This window comes from Oryzias melastigma, linkage group LG10, assembly GCF_002922805.2.
Source record: "Oryzias melastigma strain HK-1 linkage group LG10, ASM292280v2, whole genome shotgun sequence".
NCBI classification, from domain to species: Eukaryota; Metazoa; Chordata; class Actinopteri; order Beloniformes; family Adrianichthyidae; genus Oryzias; species Oryzias melastigma.
This window is the reverse complement of record NC_050521.1, coordinates 5,129,279-5,148,063: the sequence shown is the minus strand read 5'-3', so window position 1 is coordinate 5,148,063 and position 18,785 is coordinate 5,129,279. Positions and strand designations below refer to the sequence as shown.

General features: G+C 41.4%; 1 protein-coding gene across 2 annotated transcripts in view; it reads right to left on the bottom strand.

The window, feature by feature from the left end:
• Positions 1-18,785, bottom strand: part of elf1 (E74-like ETS transcription factor 1) — a 46,979-nt gene continuing 28,194 nt past the window's right edge. For both annotated transcript variants that reach the window (XM_024282981.2, XM_024282979.2), the window contains exons 2-9: positions 14,526-14,798; positions 10,470-10,644; positions 9,207-9,311; positions 8,936-9,097; positions 8,746-8,829; positions 7,947-8,139; positions 6,083-6,436; positions 1-4,310 (exon numbers count right to left, since the gene is read on the bottom strand). In XM_024282981.2, coding sequence (XP_024138749.1) covers positions 3,512-4,310; positions 6,083-6,436; positions 7,947-8,139; positions 8,746-8,829; positions 8,936-9,097; positions 9,207-9,311; positions 10,470-10,644; positions 14,526-14,597 — 1,944 coding nt within the window. In that variant the 5' untranslated portion in view covers positions 14,598-14,798 and the 3' untranslated portion in view covers positions 1-3,511. The remainder of the gene's footprint in view (positions 4,311-6,082; positions 6,437-7,946; positions 8,140-8,745; positions 8,830-8,935; positions 9,098-9,206; positions 9,312-10,469; positions 10,645-14,525; positions 14,799-18,785) is intronic.

The window sequence follows — 18,785 nt, the reverse complement described above, 5'->3', positions numbered from 1 at the left end:
TTTTTTTATGGGTGGGGGGGAACCAAATCGACTGCTGTGCAGGATAAACACAGATACCCAGCGTTTACAGGGTCATGGCAGTTCAAAGGAGTTTCTCTACCTGGCCTGAGGAATGGCCACTTTTCTCTGAAGCTCATAAATGAATGTATTTTATTTATTATTATTTATTTTTTTAATGCTGTTGCTCATCAGAAATGCAAGAGAGCTTCACTCGCAGCTGCTTATTTTCATTTCAAATAATCCCTCGTTTGTTTGGATGTGTGAGTTACTATTCTGGGGCAGAGGAGAGAGAAAAACCAATGTATGAGGAGTGTCTGTATTTAGATTAGTGACCTGAAGGAAGACTCGTCTTCAAGCTGGATTTAACACCACCGCACAGGGCATGTGTCACCACTGCCATCTAGTGGTGGGGAGGGTGTACTGCTGGTAAGTCAGAACAAACTAAATGTTGGTATTTTAGCCATTTTACTCATGTTTTAGATCTCTTTAAGTTTCTACAAAAGAATCACTGCACAGTTTTCATAAATGTACATTTTTCCTTGTGGATGCAGCCAGGAGAATGCAGTCTTTGCAAAGACGCCGTCAGTCTGGTGACCCGATGGTTAAATAAGCTCTCCCTGCTCTCCCTGTTCTCTTCCTGCCACAAGCTGGAGGCACAATAATGTCAGTCGTCATCCTTCAACCTCTCCCACTGTGAGAGGCAGTATGGCACAGCAGTAAACACTCGCGCTGTGTCAGTGGCTGCGGGCGTCACAGAAATAGTCCTCCTCTCCGAGGACCCAGCTCTGGCTGCATCTCCAGGGTCTTTGACTCACCAACCAAAGGAACCAAACAGACAGAACAGATGCTGGTAGCCTTTCATTATTTTAGTAATCCATTAAACCTCTGTTTACCATGTGGCAAGAGATCGATGAACCACTCAGCAGAAAAGCAAAGTGTCTGTTTGACTGTAATGGGGAGACGTGTTTGTTATGTTTTCTTCTCTCCTGCTGGTGGTCGGGTCCAAACTTGATTTTCTGCATGTGAACTTCAGGACAGGGCGGAATTGTGCAGCACACAGCTGTGCATGTAGGTGGAAAACACAGACCGACGTGTTGCCAGCAAGCTACTTAAACACCCAAAAAATCAGAAGCCACCACACATACACGGTCACTTCTTCTGAAACTGAAACAATCAGTCCAAGTGAGTCGCAGCCGTTCTCACACCCGCAGCAGCCTAAACACTCGCTCTCATTTCAGCGTGGTGACAGACACGGCTGTCTTCAGCTCTGGGCATGTCACATACTAATGTATTCATCCACCCACAGCGACTGGAGGAGCAGTGCTCTTAAGTACAGTCCAATCAGTCTGTGGACTGCTAATGGCTCCAATCCAGTTTCCCGCAGCAGATTTGACTTTCCACTCAAAATGGCATGCGATCAAATATCCCCCAGAGCTGCAGCTGCCTGACAACGCTGCAGCTTTTTTTTTTAACAATCCAGAAATTGTTACATTATCTTGACAGCAAAATAAAATACAGATTAATGGACTTGGTATTTGTTTCCAGGTTTAATTTAATTTGTTTTTTTTTCTTCTGTTGGAATTGTCAGAAGGAATCTCTCTGCGTAACATTTTATCTGCCTCACACTTGCAACAAGACAAAATAAATACATTTTTAAAAACAGTGAAAACAGAGAAAATTTGTTGTTGTTGTTTTTTTTTTAATTATATCGACTTATTTTTCTTAAAAATCTATTCTAAATTCAACATAAAAGAACCCAACACAAAAGAAGCGAAACACAGGCAGTGGACACACCTCCCCAGCATTTCACAGACGATTCTTCTGGAATATATATACAGCTTTTCATAAAAACAACAGTAAACTCCGACTGTTTATTGATTGTCAAGACTTTGGTGAAGAACAAGCATGGATTTGGGGAACCTGCAGATGTTTAAGTTGGTGAAGAAGCGTTTAACTTCTGAGCGGATGGAGGTCAGTTCGTCTGAGCGTCCTCCCTCTGCTGCTGCCGTCTGGATGGAAAGTACAACCAATTTAGCCCTGATACCGCTTAGGATCAATACGGCTTCACACGCCACAGGATCAGGGAGCCAATCGGACGGTTGGCCTAAGAGCTTTTTAACCAAGTGGGACAGCAGATAAAGAAAGTCAACCAGAACAGACGAGGAGGAGAGGTGAGACAGGTACAGCAGAGGAGGAAGGGTTTCTTTTTTTTTTCTTTTTTTTTTTAATAAAAACTCAGCAGGTTTTGGGTTTTTTGTGCTCTGTAAATGAAAAAACTAAAGATGACATACCAAAGACATACAGTACGGACTGAATCTTTTTTTAAATATAAAAAAATGCATCTTTTAATGTGCAGCCATGCCAGATAAATCAGGGAGGTATGTCCACTGGGAACAGAAAGCACATTCAGTGGCATTTTTAATCAGATGATATGTACAGGAAAATATAACTAAAGAATAATAAGTTCAAAATTTAAGAGATGTGAAGGGTGATTACATAGAGGGCTATACATGTGAAAGAAGGAGGCTTTACATAAAAAAGAACAACGCTTCCTGGTTCATATTTTCTGTGATTTTCCTCAATAAAATAAAAAAAAATGTGCCGCTTTGTACAGAATTTAGGAATTCATAAAATAAATACATTTCTTGTGGCCTCAAAATTCAATCTCAGTTGCATATTATATGTTTACATACACATATTTTTTTTCCATACATTTATAGATATATTCTATATGTCGTATAAACAGGATTTAAACCTCTGAGCCTTTTAAAGCAGAAGTTGATCAATTTTTTTCCCCATCGTTTCCACTCCATCTCTTAATGTGCCTGCAGTCTGCATATAAACAGTTCTGATGCTGCGCTGTCCTTGGATCAAACAATATGACCGTTTCCAGGGCAACGCAGTGTTTTAAGGCTGGGGCTAATAGACAGTAAACCTGCTGTGTTTATATCAAAATAAATGCATACGAAGTTCTTGAGTATCAAACAAAGGCTTTTTGCGTTCTTTCTTGTCAAACTTCCTGTAAGGCACTCGTCGATTGAGAAATGTGAGCGTTTTTTATAGCAGACAGGAAGCCGTCCGTCTGTCTGTCCGTCCCGAAGCGCAGGAACCTGTGCGGCGAAACCGTTTCGTTGTTTGGCATTTAGTCACTGTTTTGGGTTTGCCTTCTCCTCTTGAAGCAGAAAGTAAAGTCAAATGAAGGAAGTGGCACATGGGAGGCAGGGTTTCTTTCTTTTTGACGGTGCTTTTTTTTGTCTTTTTGGATTCATTTTTACAACTAACCAAAAAACAGAAGTCTTACAAAACTAACCTATAGTTCTTTTGATTTCTTAAAATTAGGCACGTGGTCACAGTGTTTGTGAGTAAACATTCAATTGTGAGTGAGCTGACGGACTCTCGGAGCTGCATGATCCCTCACTTCTGATATTTTAGAAGGTGATTGGAGACAAAAATGAAAGTTGGAAATGGACCCAGCAGCTGCTTCCTTTTGGTTGGGCTTGTGATAAAGAGTCTAAGCCTCGGCGGGCTCTGTTTTTATCTGGATAAAGTTTGCAGGCAATTGAACGGACACTGGCAGCTCCGGTAGGCTTTTGATTCCCTGCTCCGGCTGCAGGGACATCTCCCCGCGCACCTCCAGCTCCTCCACAGGGGTCAGGCCCACGCTGGGGCTGCTTCTTTGGGAGGAATGTCCGTTAACTACAGTCCCACTCGCGGCCCCCTGGCTCTGACTCGAATCGATGATCACAGTTCTATAGTGAAGCTCCGCCTCGCCCATCTCCATTTCTTCTTTGTCAAACGTGTGCACGGCCAGAGACGGATCGCCGTTCACCATGGACTGAAAGTAACTAGGGTCCAGCATCTCCTCTTTGACCTGCAGCCCAGAGAGGTCGCTGGATTTCAGCACAGTGGCAATGACGGTCCCCGGCTGCTGCGCCACCATGGTCTGCCCGTTGGTGGTGTTGATGGTGACGAGGCGGGCGACGCTGTTGAGGTTGGACGCGGCGGAACTAATGACTCCCGGCGGGGAAGTGCAGGAGGAGGCGGAGGAGATGGCGGTGCCCAAACTGGTGAACAGAAGTTGCTGTGGGAGGCCGTCCTGCAGGCTGTTGACCCCGCCTGCCAGAGACGCCGCCTGGATGGTGAGCACATCTTTCCCACCTGCTGCTGTGGAGGGGACGGTGTGGAGAATGACCCGCGGAGAGGAGGAGTCGCTGGAGTCCCCGTTGGCAAGAACTGTGGTGAGCGGAACGGACTCCAGAGAGCCGGAAGATGTCAGCACCATGGGGACGGATGCAGGAGTGCTGATGGTCCTGATGAGACAAAACAATCAATCAGCCACATCCCTGGATTAACACAAAAATATGCAATAAATATAACAATTGTACACACAGCAGATATTATAATAAATATTTTTTGGTGGCAGTTTTGCATGTTTTTCTTTTTTTAACAGCACTTTGTGTTATGCATCCTGATTGGCTGTTGACCTGTGTCTCCTGTATAGAATATGTTCCGCTAGCCAAGTTTACATAAATCGTTATTTGAGTTGAAAGTTTGAATTTGAGAATAGTAATTTGGACTTTTTTTGAGCTATGCCATTTTACAATTTGCTCTAATAATTAATCTTTAAAACGTTATTTTTTTTTTCATGGTCATGCTTGTTACCCACTTTTTTAGAACTTCATCTTTCTTTTTAAGATTTATAATTTTGATTCTATTACAAAGTAATTCCACAATGAACCTGAAACTGTTCAAAAAACTCAATTTCAAGTAATACATTTGGCCATTTTTCCACTGCAAAAAAAACCTAAAAGTTTAGATCAAACTGTTTTTATGTTTTGTATCAAAATATTAAAGATGTAGAAAAAAATAAACATGTATAAATCTACAAGAAAAGCAAAACAATGTTTTATTTAAGTAAAAATTGTGTAAAAAAATCAAGCAGTTCAAAGAGGAGTCACAATTGTGTGCCGTATTTTTTGTTATGGTTTTGTTAAACCAAAAATTTAAAATCTAAAATGTTGTGAAGCTTTCACATTAATATTTGAGGGTTGTGTAATTCCAACATCAATCACATAAACAAGGCAGAAAAGTATAAAAATGTGTCTGAGAAAAGAGTGAGGTTATACAGCCTTTAATCCTGCTTTGCAGATTTCATCTATCACAAGTTATTTATAAAATAAACATTTATGATAAAGGTAATATTAATTTAAAAAAAAAAAATCGAAATGGAGTTTGTTTAAAACTTTTTAAAAAAGGTTGAAGCTCCTGACTTGTTTGGATCCTCTTTACTTTTCTCTACAGATGGAGGATTTTGGAGGTGCTGCAGCTCTGTAAATGTAACACACTGGAATCACAGTCTTTCAGGGGAAAGTTGTATATCTTACCCAAGAAAAATGGAGGATTAAGGTTTATAGCTCGTTTTACAGACCGATTATTAAATCTCACTATTTTTCACAGCTACAAATTTTATTTTGGAAAAAAAAAGCCTTTAGAAGCACATTTTTAACGGGTCAGGACCCCCTGTATTGATTTCTTACAGACTCATTTTGCATTTTGGCAGACTTGATGTTTTTTTTTTTTTTTACCTGAGCTTACAAAAATGATCAATACTGTTCTTTTTGATTTATTTTGAAGTTAATGTAGGACAACAAGCTCTAGCCCTCTAGCTTAATACTAAGCAGAACCTACTGACAGACACCCCCCCATGAAAGAAATGCATATTTCAGAGTTTGGTGCTGAAAATTCTTCTATCCGACTGGAGTCATTTCATGCAACCTGGAAATGAGCTTCTGGCTGAATTTTCACCAAACAGGCATCAAAGGGATGTTGATCCTTTTTCAAATGATCAGAACTCATCATCATAAGCGCCCAGACGCACAAACTAAGCTAAACATTTTAGAGTCGAATATTTTACTGAGTTTCTTGGTGCATAAAACATTTATTTCAGTTGGTACTTTGAAATTTTCTCCAGTGTATCGCCGCCTTCACTGGGCAGGAACGTCATTTTAGGTTTTATATCTGCTCTGAGTCGTAGTATCTAAACGGACTAGTCTGTTTACTCGTAGAGGAGAGAGTTTCCTACCTCATGACTGACGCCGAGTCTTGGACTCCGTGCCCGTCCTGCAGTATATGAACCGACTGGAGGAGCTGCTCGGCCTGTCCGCCGCCGGCTTCGTGGTACAAACATTCATCGTTGGGCTCTTTCTTCATGGCTCTCACTGTCACTTGGTTGTTTCCTTGAGCTCTAGCCTGGGCTTTGGACCCTCCCCGGACCACGGATCGGCCGTTGGAGGCTCTCTGGTTCCCGTAGGCAGAGTTGGCGTCAGAGCCCGCGTCCTCGTCCTCGATCACCACCAGGTCGGCCGGCATCTCCTTAAACTGGTAAACCAGGCGCTGTCCCTCCACTTTAGCCAGGATGCCTCGCTGATAATAATACCTGGAGGAAACGTAGGAAAACATGTGAGTACAGACTGTGATTCCAGTGTGTTACTACTATAGACTCCTTGCTGTGACGTCATTATTGTCCACCATTTTGGAAGTCAAGCACACAACCGGTGGGTAAAATTGGCAACTTTGGCATAGAGCAAGGGTCTGCAACCTGCAGCTCCAGAGTGTGACTCTTTAACCCCTCCATTGTGGCTCTTTAAATGTTTTAAAAAATTAAAAAGTAGCCATAATTCTCCATCAATCCTTTGTAGTTTTTTAACATCTTAATGACACATTTGGACCTCACTTTGAGCTTCATTTATCACAGAAAATTAATTTACTGTCAGTGAGCACAGCCAGAATTACAGCTACATTAAGTTATAATCCACTGGATTATAAAGCAGATTTTCTATTTTCGAACAAATTCAAGGATTTAAAGTGATCCTCATGGTTTTAATATATGGTAGGAGTCACTTAATTAGCTCTGATTTAGTTTTTTTTTTGGTTATATTTATGAATTTGTGGCTGAAATGCACCAGAAACAGTAAAATAATCCGTTTTTTTACATTGATAACTTTACACTTTGTTGCTGCATTGACATGATCCTATGGAGCAGGATGTCTTTTATTTTGAAAGGAAGCCATGCAAAGCACTTTCAAAAGTTACAACTATTTCATATTTTAAAAAGAGCTATTTTTCTCTTCATGTTTATTTTTTATTTGTGCCAAAAAACACACATTACTTTATTTAAATGTATTATGTCAGCAGCAAAAACCTCAAATATAAATCTGTATCTTGTTTTTCTAAAGGGTGAGTGAAAACTTTGTGGCTCCTACTGGGTTTTGGTTGGTGAGATATCAACCCGAATGGTTGTTTAAGTGTTAAAGGTTGCACACTCCTGGTATAGAAAAATAGCCACCAAATCTCATCCAAGTCACCATGCTTACTATTGGTCATCAGAACAGCAAATTTAAGCGTCTCATTTTACGAATTTCTGCAAGAAGAAGACGGAAAATGATGGATTGCTGCAGTCAAACGAGAAGGGTGATAGCCTCTGATTACACCATTTATTTGTCTTAAAAGTGATGCATATGTATCTTTTAGGTTTCTATGACTTTTGAAAGCGTGGTGGTACTGAAACAATGCTAGAAACTATTTTTTTTTAACCTGTGATGAAGTAACAGAAAAAAAAATGCAAACTTGTCCCAAAAACATGAAAATGTGAAGAAGCAGCATCACAGATTCCTACAGTCTGAATATATGGCAGTAGTTCTTTTTTCTCTGTCAGTTTTCGCTATCCTCACCATCGGTTATCACTTGGGCTGTGTATTGGCAAGGGTCTGGCGATAGGATACGTATCACAATACAGTGAGGGAACATGACAAAGACGCTCTCTATTGGTGGAGAAGACGTTCACGCAGACGCTGTGACGGCACCTACGAGGGGCCTATAATCAAAACCATAAAGTTGTGTTTTCAGGGTGAAGCTGGAAGAGAAGCTTGCTAGCACGTTGCTCGTACCTGAGAGCTCTCCCCATGGTCTCATAGTTCATGTCGGGCTTGTTCTTGTGCTTGCCCCACAGCTTTGAAACAGCTTTGGAGTCCACCAGCTTGAAGATGCCTTTCTCTCTCTGCGTCCATTTGATGTATTTGGGACAGGTGTTTTTGTCCTGCAGCAGAGCCAGCAGGAATTCCCACAGGTAGATGGTGTTCCCTGCAAATCCAAGAGAGCCGGTTTTATCATCTGGCTGCATTGGACACTTCTGGTACAGCCTGAGAATTTATTTGGATAGGAAGTTTGGGTACTGAAGCTACGAGGCTCCTCGTGGCGTCAGCTGTGAGTGTGCACGTGAGGCCTGGAAGGAAATTAATTCTACCGAACCTGGGAAAAGATTACTCTAATTTGTGAGACGCTTTGGTGGTTAAAAACAGCAACACTCCCAGAAGTCACTTGTATCCCAGACAGCGTGGCAGGGTGATGTATGTGTGTGCAGCTGAACCTGCATTCCCCAGCCCCCTCCTCTTTGTGTCCCACTGAATGGTGCAGTGAGGGGTTCACACAGAGCAGCTCTACCCCGCTTCTATCAGAAGAGCATCAGTGTGCCTTCCAGCCTGCAATCATTTCTGTCTCCCTGTGAAGCACGGCACTCTGAGATCCCCTCATCCATTAACTAGCCCTGATTCAGCCCCGCTGGACTGCAGGGGTGGAGAAGTGCTGTTTACACACTCTGCATGAGGAAACGGAGCGTTCACAAGAGGAGGAGAGACCTTGATTTTTATTGGCTCGTTACCGAAAAGTGGACTGGTTAGTGAGCCTTACCTTTCCCCTCTTTGCTCTTTTTCCTGAGAGGCAGGTTAGGGGTGGTGATGGGGGAGCAGGGACGCACCGCCCGCGGCTTTCGCACTATGATTCAAAATAATGACACAGGGTGGAAGGCCACGGTGAAATTAATTACCTGTACTTCTAAATCTTTTATGGAGAGTTGGTTAGGAGGAAAAAACAAAGATACCTTTGGTTTTTTTCTGAGGTTTCAGCGAAAACTTTTGAGGATTGTCGTCCATGGATGAGGTGTCCTCGTCTAATGACACGTCAAGGGCAACGTTGTCCATCTGGTCCGGCCTCAGTGGGGTGTAAGTCAGCTCGGACTCCAGAAGAGTGCTGTAGGTGTGGACTACACACACAGCAGACAGGAGAATGTAACGCCGTAACAGATGGAGATCATACAAATAACTAAAATGCATATTTTTAGCTAGAGTAGAAAGCTGGGAAAATGAACTCACTCATTCGCTTTTCATCCAAAATGTTGTTTGGAGACTCCATGTTGAGAAGAGCTGCAGCGGCTTCGTTTGTTTCCATGCTGTCCTCTGCTCCGGAGACGGTTGTTTCTGTCCACAAACAAGACAACAAATACAGCTAAATTAAAACTTTGCCAGCACAAATTTTGTCAAATGTGAATTGAAAAAACGACATAATAGATAAATAGTATATTTATAAGATAGTACCGGTATATATTCCAGCTTCTGGTCAAATTTACACAATAACTTTAACAAGAAATGTTCCTGGAAAAAGGGGACATTTTTACATCCTTTAATCTTAGTAGTCCCTGAACTCACCACAGAGTCAGCCAATCACATCACTCCCTCACAATGTTGCAGGAATGAAACCGACGCCCCCAAAAAGAACATTTTAAAAAGTCTTTAGCTTTGACTTTTTTCATCCAAAACAAACATAACAAGAGTTAAGACGCATAATTGTGATAATCCTTGGAATAAATCCTTGAAACTTTAAATACTTCAGTGGAGCGTTGCCTGTTTTTTTTAAGACTTTTTCACATTTTTCTGACCTTGTTTTGGGGTTTGTTTGTGGTTTTGTACATTTTTATTTTATCTCTACATGTCTGATCTTTTGGTAGAAAACAAAAACTAACCAATCAAAATTTTGTGAGAATTTATGATAAAAAAGGACAAAATTTATCATTTGAAACTAAGTTTTTTGGGTAGTTTTGAGTTCATTGTGAAAATATTGTGTAATATAACCAAAAAATATATCCATTAAAAAGATGAAGCTTGGCATGTACTTAAAAGATGAATGCAAAGAATCGACATGAAAAAAAAAATGCTCAAAAAGGCCACAGACTTCTAATGGTTTATATGTTGGTAATATAGTGTATCTCTTCAATAATCAGAAAAAAAAACATGTTTAAAAAAAACAACAATTTTCAAGGAAGTAAGTCTTTAAAACAAGTCATTCTATATGAATGATATGAAAATATCCGGCATGATAAGTTAATATGACTTGAAATGTATCAAAACATTTGGTAAAGTTTAAGAGTTTATGTGGTGAAAGACTTTGTTAAATGAAGATGAACAAACATTCATTCTTCTTCTTTAACTTTAGCAGTGCTGCATACGATTGTGAATCTTTAATATTATAAAAAATATTGAGTAAAAAAAACTTTTTAAAAAATCATCTTTGTCGTAGAAGTAATGAGAGTACCAACTTTATATATATATATATATATAGTGCATGATAAAATGATCTACCTGTGAGATCCACGCCTCCTGTCAAGATGGAAGGTTCCTCCACCACGTGGAGCGTGGTGTCCACCATGATTCCATTGGTCACCTCGTCAGACTCCAGGCCTGAGTAGACCTGCAGCAGATCTGCTGTTGGCACCTGCTCCACGATCACGGCTGGGAACACTGACGGGTCGTCCAGCTGAGAGCAGAGAGGACATCCACACGATCAGAACACATGGAGGAAGAGGAGCTAGCAGAGAGCTTCAAGATGAGGGCGTCTCAGCACACCTAAACATTTCCAAACGGAGGTTGATAAGATGGAGAATAAAAAAAAGTGAGTTTATATCTCTAAAATCTTTTTTTTTAAGCATTTGTTTAAAAGTTCTAACTGGCTTTGGTGTTTTTTTTCTTCAAATATCGTATATTGGTGGTGAATTCTAAGTAATGTGGAGGCGCACAGCGAGGAGGAGAACTCATTCCTGTTGTGTTGGAGCAGCCCAGAGGGACCAGCTGAAAAAGATGGGAACCAGCTGTATGATCTGCCCCACTTCTCCTAAGAACTTAATCTTATGCTCAGAAATTATATAAGCCCAAATGAATGTTAATGGACCAGATACGGGATGGCGGCGAGCAGCTTCTTCATCACGCTCTGGGAATTTGAACCTTCCCTTTTTATTGACTGATGCGGCGAGTTCACAAGAGGGTGGGCCCAACCATCGCAGTGCCATCTGAACAGAGAGCTCTTCAAACGCAGATCTTGTCAAGGAGAGTCACTGGGTGGCTGATTCGTGACGGGGCGAGAGGAGCGGGGACTAATTCTGTCCTTCAAATCCACAAGTGGATCGCTCTCTGTTGTGGAAAGAGTACGAGAGGCACACAGCACCAGGGGCAGCGCTTACTTACAAGTCGTCAATTTATGATATGAAATGTCATGCATTTGTGGGTGAATAAATAAAAAAAGGGGGGATTTCAAAGCAAATACCCACCAGCAGATGGCAGCAGACTACACTTCAAAACAAATCAAGTGCATTCTTTTACACACTTAAGGTTGAAAATATGTTGTGGCCAAAAGTTTCTGCTTGAAGCATGACATCATTTATATGCTGAACTTTTTTAGGTTAAAAAGCTTTTTAAAAATTACCTTTGTAAATAATGGTTGAACAAATAAATAAAAATAAAAAAGAGGGTCTTGAGCTGAATGTTTATGTTTCTGTCTTGATGGATGAAAGTTGGAAACCTCGTGTGAAAAAGCATCAATCTCAATTTAAATGGCTTTATGACGATAAGATTCCATTCCTCAATGGATAATTTAAGATGGAATGACAGAAAAGTGCCGTCAACGAAGCGTGAAGAAAGGTCCGTCTGTCTGTTTTTGCACAAATGTCCATTGTTGGGTTGAACCTTAGGGGCATGCCAGGTGTCCAGGCCTTGAGTCTATTTAGGAGGGGAGGGAAGGGGCATTCAAGTGCACGCCTACAGACTTTTCTCTGCTACACGTTAACCAGGAAACTAACAGACCTGTTTCGTTTTTTTTTTTTGTTTGTTTTTTTTGTGTGTGTAATACGGGTAAACCTCCCCAGCAGCATCCCCAACAGGCATTACTCCACAGATTGTTTATTAAGTTCCATATACCCTATAAATAATGAAGGCATGTTGGAGCCTAAAGCTCCACATGATGTCTATCAGGGCTTAAAAGATCAAAAACACGCGGCTCGCGCCGTCTCAGCAGGAAAAACGGAGGGGCCTACTGGACCTATTATAACCCTGAGTTTTGCTTTGACTTCAGGCCCTATCTCCCTGACATACACCAAATGCTTTTCATTAATCAGAAGACAGGCACTGTCCGGGAGCTAGACATCAAGGCTACTGTGCTTTCTTGGACTTTAATGATGTTTGGCGTCCTTGGGTAAAAGTTGAGCGCACGTATCAGCAGATAAAAGGCATTCTGACTGTTGGTTGACGGAGATCCTAAAACGGCCGTGCTTCCACCTCGCCCTGTCAGACGCAAACTGAATCCCACAGTCTGCTGACAGAGCAGGAGGCACGTGACTCTGCTGTCTCTGCTGCAGTTTTGATCTTCAAATGGGATCTGTCTTCTCTGGGACGCTTGTACCGTCATGTCTAAGTCATGATTCGACTCCAAAAAGGGCAGGAACCTGCCAAACACGACTCCTATCAAACGGTGCTCTATAATTCACTGAAAAGTGGATGTTCCTCTTTATCGGCTCGAACAGTCGTAGGGAAACAGGTGTGATAAGAATCAGGTCGATTTGCATTTCTGAGTTCCCCATTTTTGCCTTTAAAAGCAGCAGCATCTGTGGAGGCTGTTCCCCACCCCCTGCTCTCTTCTGCTTTACCTGTTCTGCCACAATGCAGTTCAACTGTCAGTATCCTTGTTGTGCCTCCATTTTCAGAGCAAACAGGATCACACTCATCCTCCAAAACACAAACATCTCTGTCTATAGTCTAAAAAGTCACAAAAAATATATTATTTTTGACTCAAATTTTAAACTTAGAACTCCAGTAGGTCAGCAGAGGAAACCAAACAGTTTTGAAGCTCCACAGTTGTGGGTCTTTCGGTGGGTACACCATGTCTCTGTAAAGACAGCGGCTCTCAGAACAGGCTGAGTGGGTGATACGTGGAACAAAACTGTTGCTCGGGAACAATGCAAGACCTTTTCGCTGAATGATCCTTTACCCTACAGGCAGCAGTGCAACTGGTCTGTCAGGTTAGGCCTGAAGCACTGCTATTTAGGGATCAAGTAACCACCTGTCACTCTTAGATACACACATTTGCAGATACAAGTACAGGTAAACACACATCTATCTTCACGACAAACAAGCCTATTCCACTCTATTCAGAGGGAGAAGAGATAACCGCACAATTGAACGGAAACTAGATTCACAGGTACAGGTTTGCACCGTCTTCACAGAAACTGCAACCTTTGTGCCCTGAACTCATGGCTGGGCCCCACCCGCTCCCTCCCACGCACCCTCACCTCACTGCAGGTTCTGCAATCTTTCCATTTCTGTGCTCCAGCGGCCCACACTCCCGTTCCCAGACCTCCACTCAGCTCGGGTCAGTGTTACAGTTCAGAGGCTAATCCCAGAGGCTGAACTGTTTTTACAGTTTGGCTTTAAAAATAACTAAATTCATCACAAACAGTATGTCAAAAGACACTCAAAGTTTTGCTTTAAGACATTTTTTTAGGTTGTTTCAACCTCTCTTTCCTTTAAGCTTTTCTCTAAATCAGCAAAGTGGAGAATTTGCTCTCTCATTAAGAGCTGGATTATAAAAATAACGAAATTATTATGAAAATGTGTCAAAATCCTTTTTCTCCAAACTCTTGTCAATAAAAAAACTCGAGTTAAGACTTAAAAAAATCCCAATTGAACTGTAATGTTTGGCTTAAAATTTTAGATTTGAGGGCTAGCTCTAGATTTTATGAGAATTCATCAAGGTGAAACAACTTTTACTAAGTTTATCATTTTGTTCATATTTTGTTTTAAAATTAGTCATTTCCTCGTATTGTACTAGTTTTTGTCACTGTAATCAAAATAAACTACAATTAGCTACAAAAAATACAACCCATTCACTTATTTTTGAGACATAAAACATTCATTTTTCCCTTTTTAAATACTTGTGTGGAACTCTTTGTTTTCCAAATTTTAATAATTTATTGTAAAATTTCTTGTTAAGTAAAAATAACTTGCTGCATTGACATCATTTTACTTCGGTCGCAGTTGACTCCGGATTGGAAGATTGCGGGTTCGATTCCCGCCTTGAAGTGTCCTTGGGCAAGACACTGAACCCCACATTGCCTCTAGTGGAAGGTTGGCACCAGTGTTCAGCACCGGAGCTGCCATGTGTGTGAATGTGTGACTGTAAAGCGCTTTGAGTCTTCAAAGAAGGTAAAATAGCGCTATAGAAATATGCACTATTTACTTTCTTGAGATTTTTTTTCCTTAGATAAACATTCTTTTCCTACTTTTAGACTACCTCCGCTCTTATTTAGGTCTTTTTATGAAATCATGAAAAGTGTCCTTCTTGGAAGGACTGCTTCTTGGTGTGACAGATACCTGATTGATCTCGTCCATCCCGTTGCTGGCAAACTCAAACACCAGTTCACTGGGCTGTACTGCAGTCGTCATGGCAGTGGAGGGCAGAGAGCAGGGCGAAATGGGCCCACTGGGTCTCCGCTTTGCGTCCGAAAAACCGCCCCGGCTCTCGTCCTGATCTCGACGCGGAGACGTCCTACGAGACCACCAGTTTTAAAGGGGTCCTGCGGCCTGGGTGGGAGTGGCCTCGTCTCCCTCAAATGCAGAGGCTGGGCCCCGCTGGAGCACCTACACCTGCCGAACAGAGATGTTGATCATCATGCATGTTGGATCAGCTGAATTTTAATGAAAAAGAAAAGGCAGCGACCAGCAGAGATAATCACAGTGTTTGCTCTTAATAACCGTGAGGCCTGGTTTGTTCATAACCTGGAAAGGTTTCCCCAGGATGAGGGTCCGTCTATTTTTATACTTTTTGCACTCATTTTAGAATCAATAGAAGATTTTGCCTAAAAAAAGGCTAACTTTATGTCGATCATATTTAGTACATTTTATATTTATTTCATCAAACCACTACGTGTGAAAGACGACCATGCTCACCATGGGTTCTTTTTTTATCTAAATCATCAGTTCAGATCGTTTAAAAACATGCAAATATTTATTATAATAAAGTTTTCACAACCCCAAAAATGTGTTGACATAAAACTTTTTTTTTTTTTAAATTTTTTAAGTGAAAGTATTAACAGAAAACAAAAACATAAATAGGACGTGACCAGGTTTCTGGGGCACTTTTGAACAGATGTTTGAAGACTGATTTAGCATTTTTATAGTATCTTTTATTTAGTTTTGGACCTTCAGCTTTTAAATTAATAGTGTTTCTTTATCCAATTAAAAAAACAAAAAGAATTATCCTGATCAGAAGATCCCAAGTTGATGATGATCTAATAAAGAAAAATTCTCATTTATTATCGTATTTTCCTGTGTAGTCACTCTGGAGTTTAGCCTAAGTTGCACTTTTGTGGGAAAAGTCTGACATTTCAGAAAAAATCTGCCAAACCCAGCGTAAATAAACAACTAAAAACAAGAATACTAATCTTTTGAACTGTAAAAGAAAAATATTAAAGTTTAAGAGGAAAACAATCAGATTCTCTTCCATGTTTGTTTTGGACAACACTTCTTCTGCTGCTGTCAGTGGCACTTATACTCAAATGCAGCGCCCTCTAGCGGATGTTAGAGGAAACAACTGCTAAAGGACAATGGGGTTTACTAGGAAAATAACAAAAATATGAGCTTGTTTATGTCTTTAGAAAAAAAAAACACAAATAAGTCACTTCTGAGTACAAGTCGCACCCCTGTCTAAAGTATGAAAAAAACTGCGGAAAATAAGGTCATTTTAAGAGCGAAAACAATTCAGCAAACATCAGAAGGAATGAGGTTTAAATCTGATATAACAACTTAACACTGTTTTTTTCTGAGCTATCTGACCCTTTCACTGGCACAGCCCCCCTGGGCTGTGTCCAGGGGGGGGGGGTGTAACAGTATGGTCACATCAGTTGATGTGGGGGTTAAAACAATCTGAGGGACCCCTCCCTCTTCAAACCCAAACGAAAGCTCGTCTGATGATGCTCTGAAAGGCCCTCTGTGCTCGCCCTCGGGGACTTTTCCTCTGATCACAGAGGGGGGAGGGAAACGGCTGGACATATTGGTGTGTGATGCCCCCCACCCCCCATGAAACCAGGAGGGCACGTTTCAGGGATGGAGGATGGGAGAAGGGAAGGCTTTAGCTTAGTGAGTTAAATGGCCGCTCTTCCAAATGATTGATCAGAGGTTCAAATCCTATAACTGAGAATCATTGAGTCTTTGACCAAGACCACACATTTCCATCAAAGACAGACTGGTGTTGGAGACCCAAAGGCCGTCCACAACTCTTTCAGTCAGATTGCTGTATTTACTGTGTTCCTCTCCAGAGCTGCAGGTGAATCAGTTTCAAAACCGACTGGATTTTAAGAGGAGGTAGAAAACTTTAGAAGTACGTGGGGAACATCTGTCATTTTTGTGGTTTTGTACCCAGACAGAAGAAACGCCTGCGACTATACAGCCTGTAAAAACTCCACTTTGGAGCAGAGAAGAGATCCAGGGAAACTAAATCCGGAGGGTAGTGTGTCTTTCTGGTTAATCCCTCTGGCTGTCTGTGCCGTCCTGCTACAGAGCTGGATGCAGCTGCAGCCCGTCTGGAGCTCAGGACACTGGTACTGTGCAGGCTCGTCAACAGTCAGCTCTCTAAATTACAAATGATGTGGCCATAAATCAGGCTGGATTTTTGTTTTTTATTAAAGATGTGTTTGCCTGCAAAATGACTCCACTTGCAATGAGATGTCAAGAAGCTGACATGGTATCAGTCTAGATAACTGTTTCAGCTTTGCCTCTTGTATTTACTGTTTGTTGACTGTTGGACTATGTTTGTGTGGTTTTATCCCCCAATCCGAGAGAGCTTCTTACATCTTGATGGCCGGGTTGGGGTGCAGCTAACAGTCCACAGGAAAGCCAGCTATCGACTACAGCAACATTGTCCCAATTAAGTTACAGTCACACTGTCCTCAGGAACACGAGTTTAAGGCAGAATCAGAATTCTTCCCCTACCCATCTAACAGTAGGGGCATTTGGGGGAGTAGGAATTCCCAAAATAATTTTAGGGACCCTCCACTGCGCTGTGCCATGGAGGAGAAGCACTTTTCTTCACATAGTTGTGCTTTGATCCACAGAAGTTTAAATTTAAATACATGAAATGACTATTTTGTTTTAGTGTGACCTTTTTCAGGTTATAAAATCAATATTGTTATGTATTTTCCGAGCGCTAGCAGCTCTGCGCTAACATAGCTGACCGGCGACTATTGACGACATCATCAAGTGGGAGTAAAATCTAAGTTCAAAGACACTCACTTTGTACATAGTGCACTATGTAAAAAATCGAGTGCTCTAGAAATTTCCCAGAAGTTTTTGCGAAAAACTAGCATAAATCGTTGCTTACTAGATTAGTGAATATAGACCACAATGCATTGTGGTCGAACAATTTCGATCAAACCATCCACACTTTCACCATCAGAACACAGTGGAGTCAGAAATAATCATGAAATGTTCGTATTTATTCAATTTTCACGTTGTGAAATTGGTGACATCATATCCGGTGTTTAATAACACAAAGGAAAATTAGTGAGCATCGTGTCCGAATTACCTCTAAAATCCAGGGCTCTATAAAGTCTCCACTATATAGTTTTTTAATAGTTAGGGATTAGGCAGATAATTTGGACATGGCCCCTATTTTTCCTGAACCCTCTGTTTGTAGGGCTAAATGTAGACGTATGGTGAAGCTGTAGGGATAGGGGAAGAATTTAGATTCAGCCCAAGTGACCACTTCCAATGAAAAGTCTATGTAAATCTATATTTCAATCTTTCGTTCACGCATCACAATGCACAATTTTTGGACCCTGTACAAAACGTGCAGCCATCAAACACGTGTTGCAAAGTAAACCAGGTCAAACTAACTAATCAGGAACTCAGATCTGGGATGGATTATTATTGAGGGAAGTATCAACCATTTCAAAATTGATCATGGAGGAGTAATTAATTAATTGTGGTTGAGACATCAAGTCTTCCATATATCGGAATAGAGCGGTGAAAGAAAAAGGCCAGAACAAGATTTGCACCACTTTAACATTTTGAACCGTCTCTTCCGGTGATGGGGTGGGGGACACGTGCAGTAAACAGTAAAAAATATAGAAGAAGCCCCTCCCTGCTTGTCCAGTGTGAACACCATGGACTAAATGCGTGTTCCAGAACCTGCGTTTAGCACGTTCTTTAATATGCATCACATTAATTGTGTGAACGTAGCTTCAGAGGCAGCGTTTCAACTGTACAGTCTGAACCATGAAGAAAACAGAGGAGGGAGGGATTAAGCTGCAAGGTTAGTCAATGCACCACAGTCTGCTCTGCCTGTGACTTGCTCTGGGTGGGGCCCTCTTTTGACAGTCTGAGTATTTAAGTGTGGTTGCCAGGAAAGTTGCATTGTGACAAAAATGCTAAACCAGTGTCCTGTGATGAAATCTAACCCAGCACAAGTGTTGCATCTGCTTCTGACATGTCTGCACCAATGTGTTCTGACACAGTCATTTAATTAAAAGTTCATCTAAACCTGTGACATTACACAAACACCACCCTAAACCACAACACAGGCAACACCACTGGCTGTTGTAGAATGGACAGGAAATGTCGTTCTCTTCTTTGGTG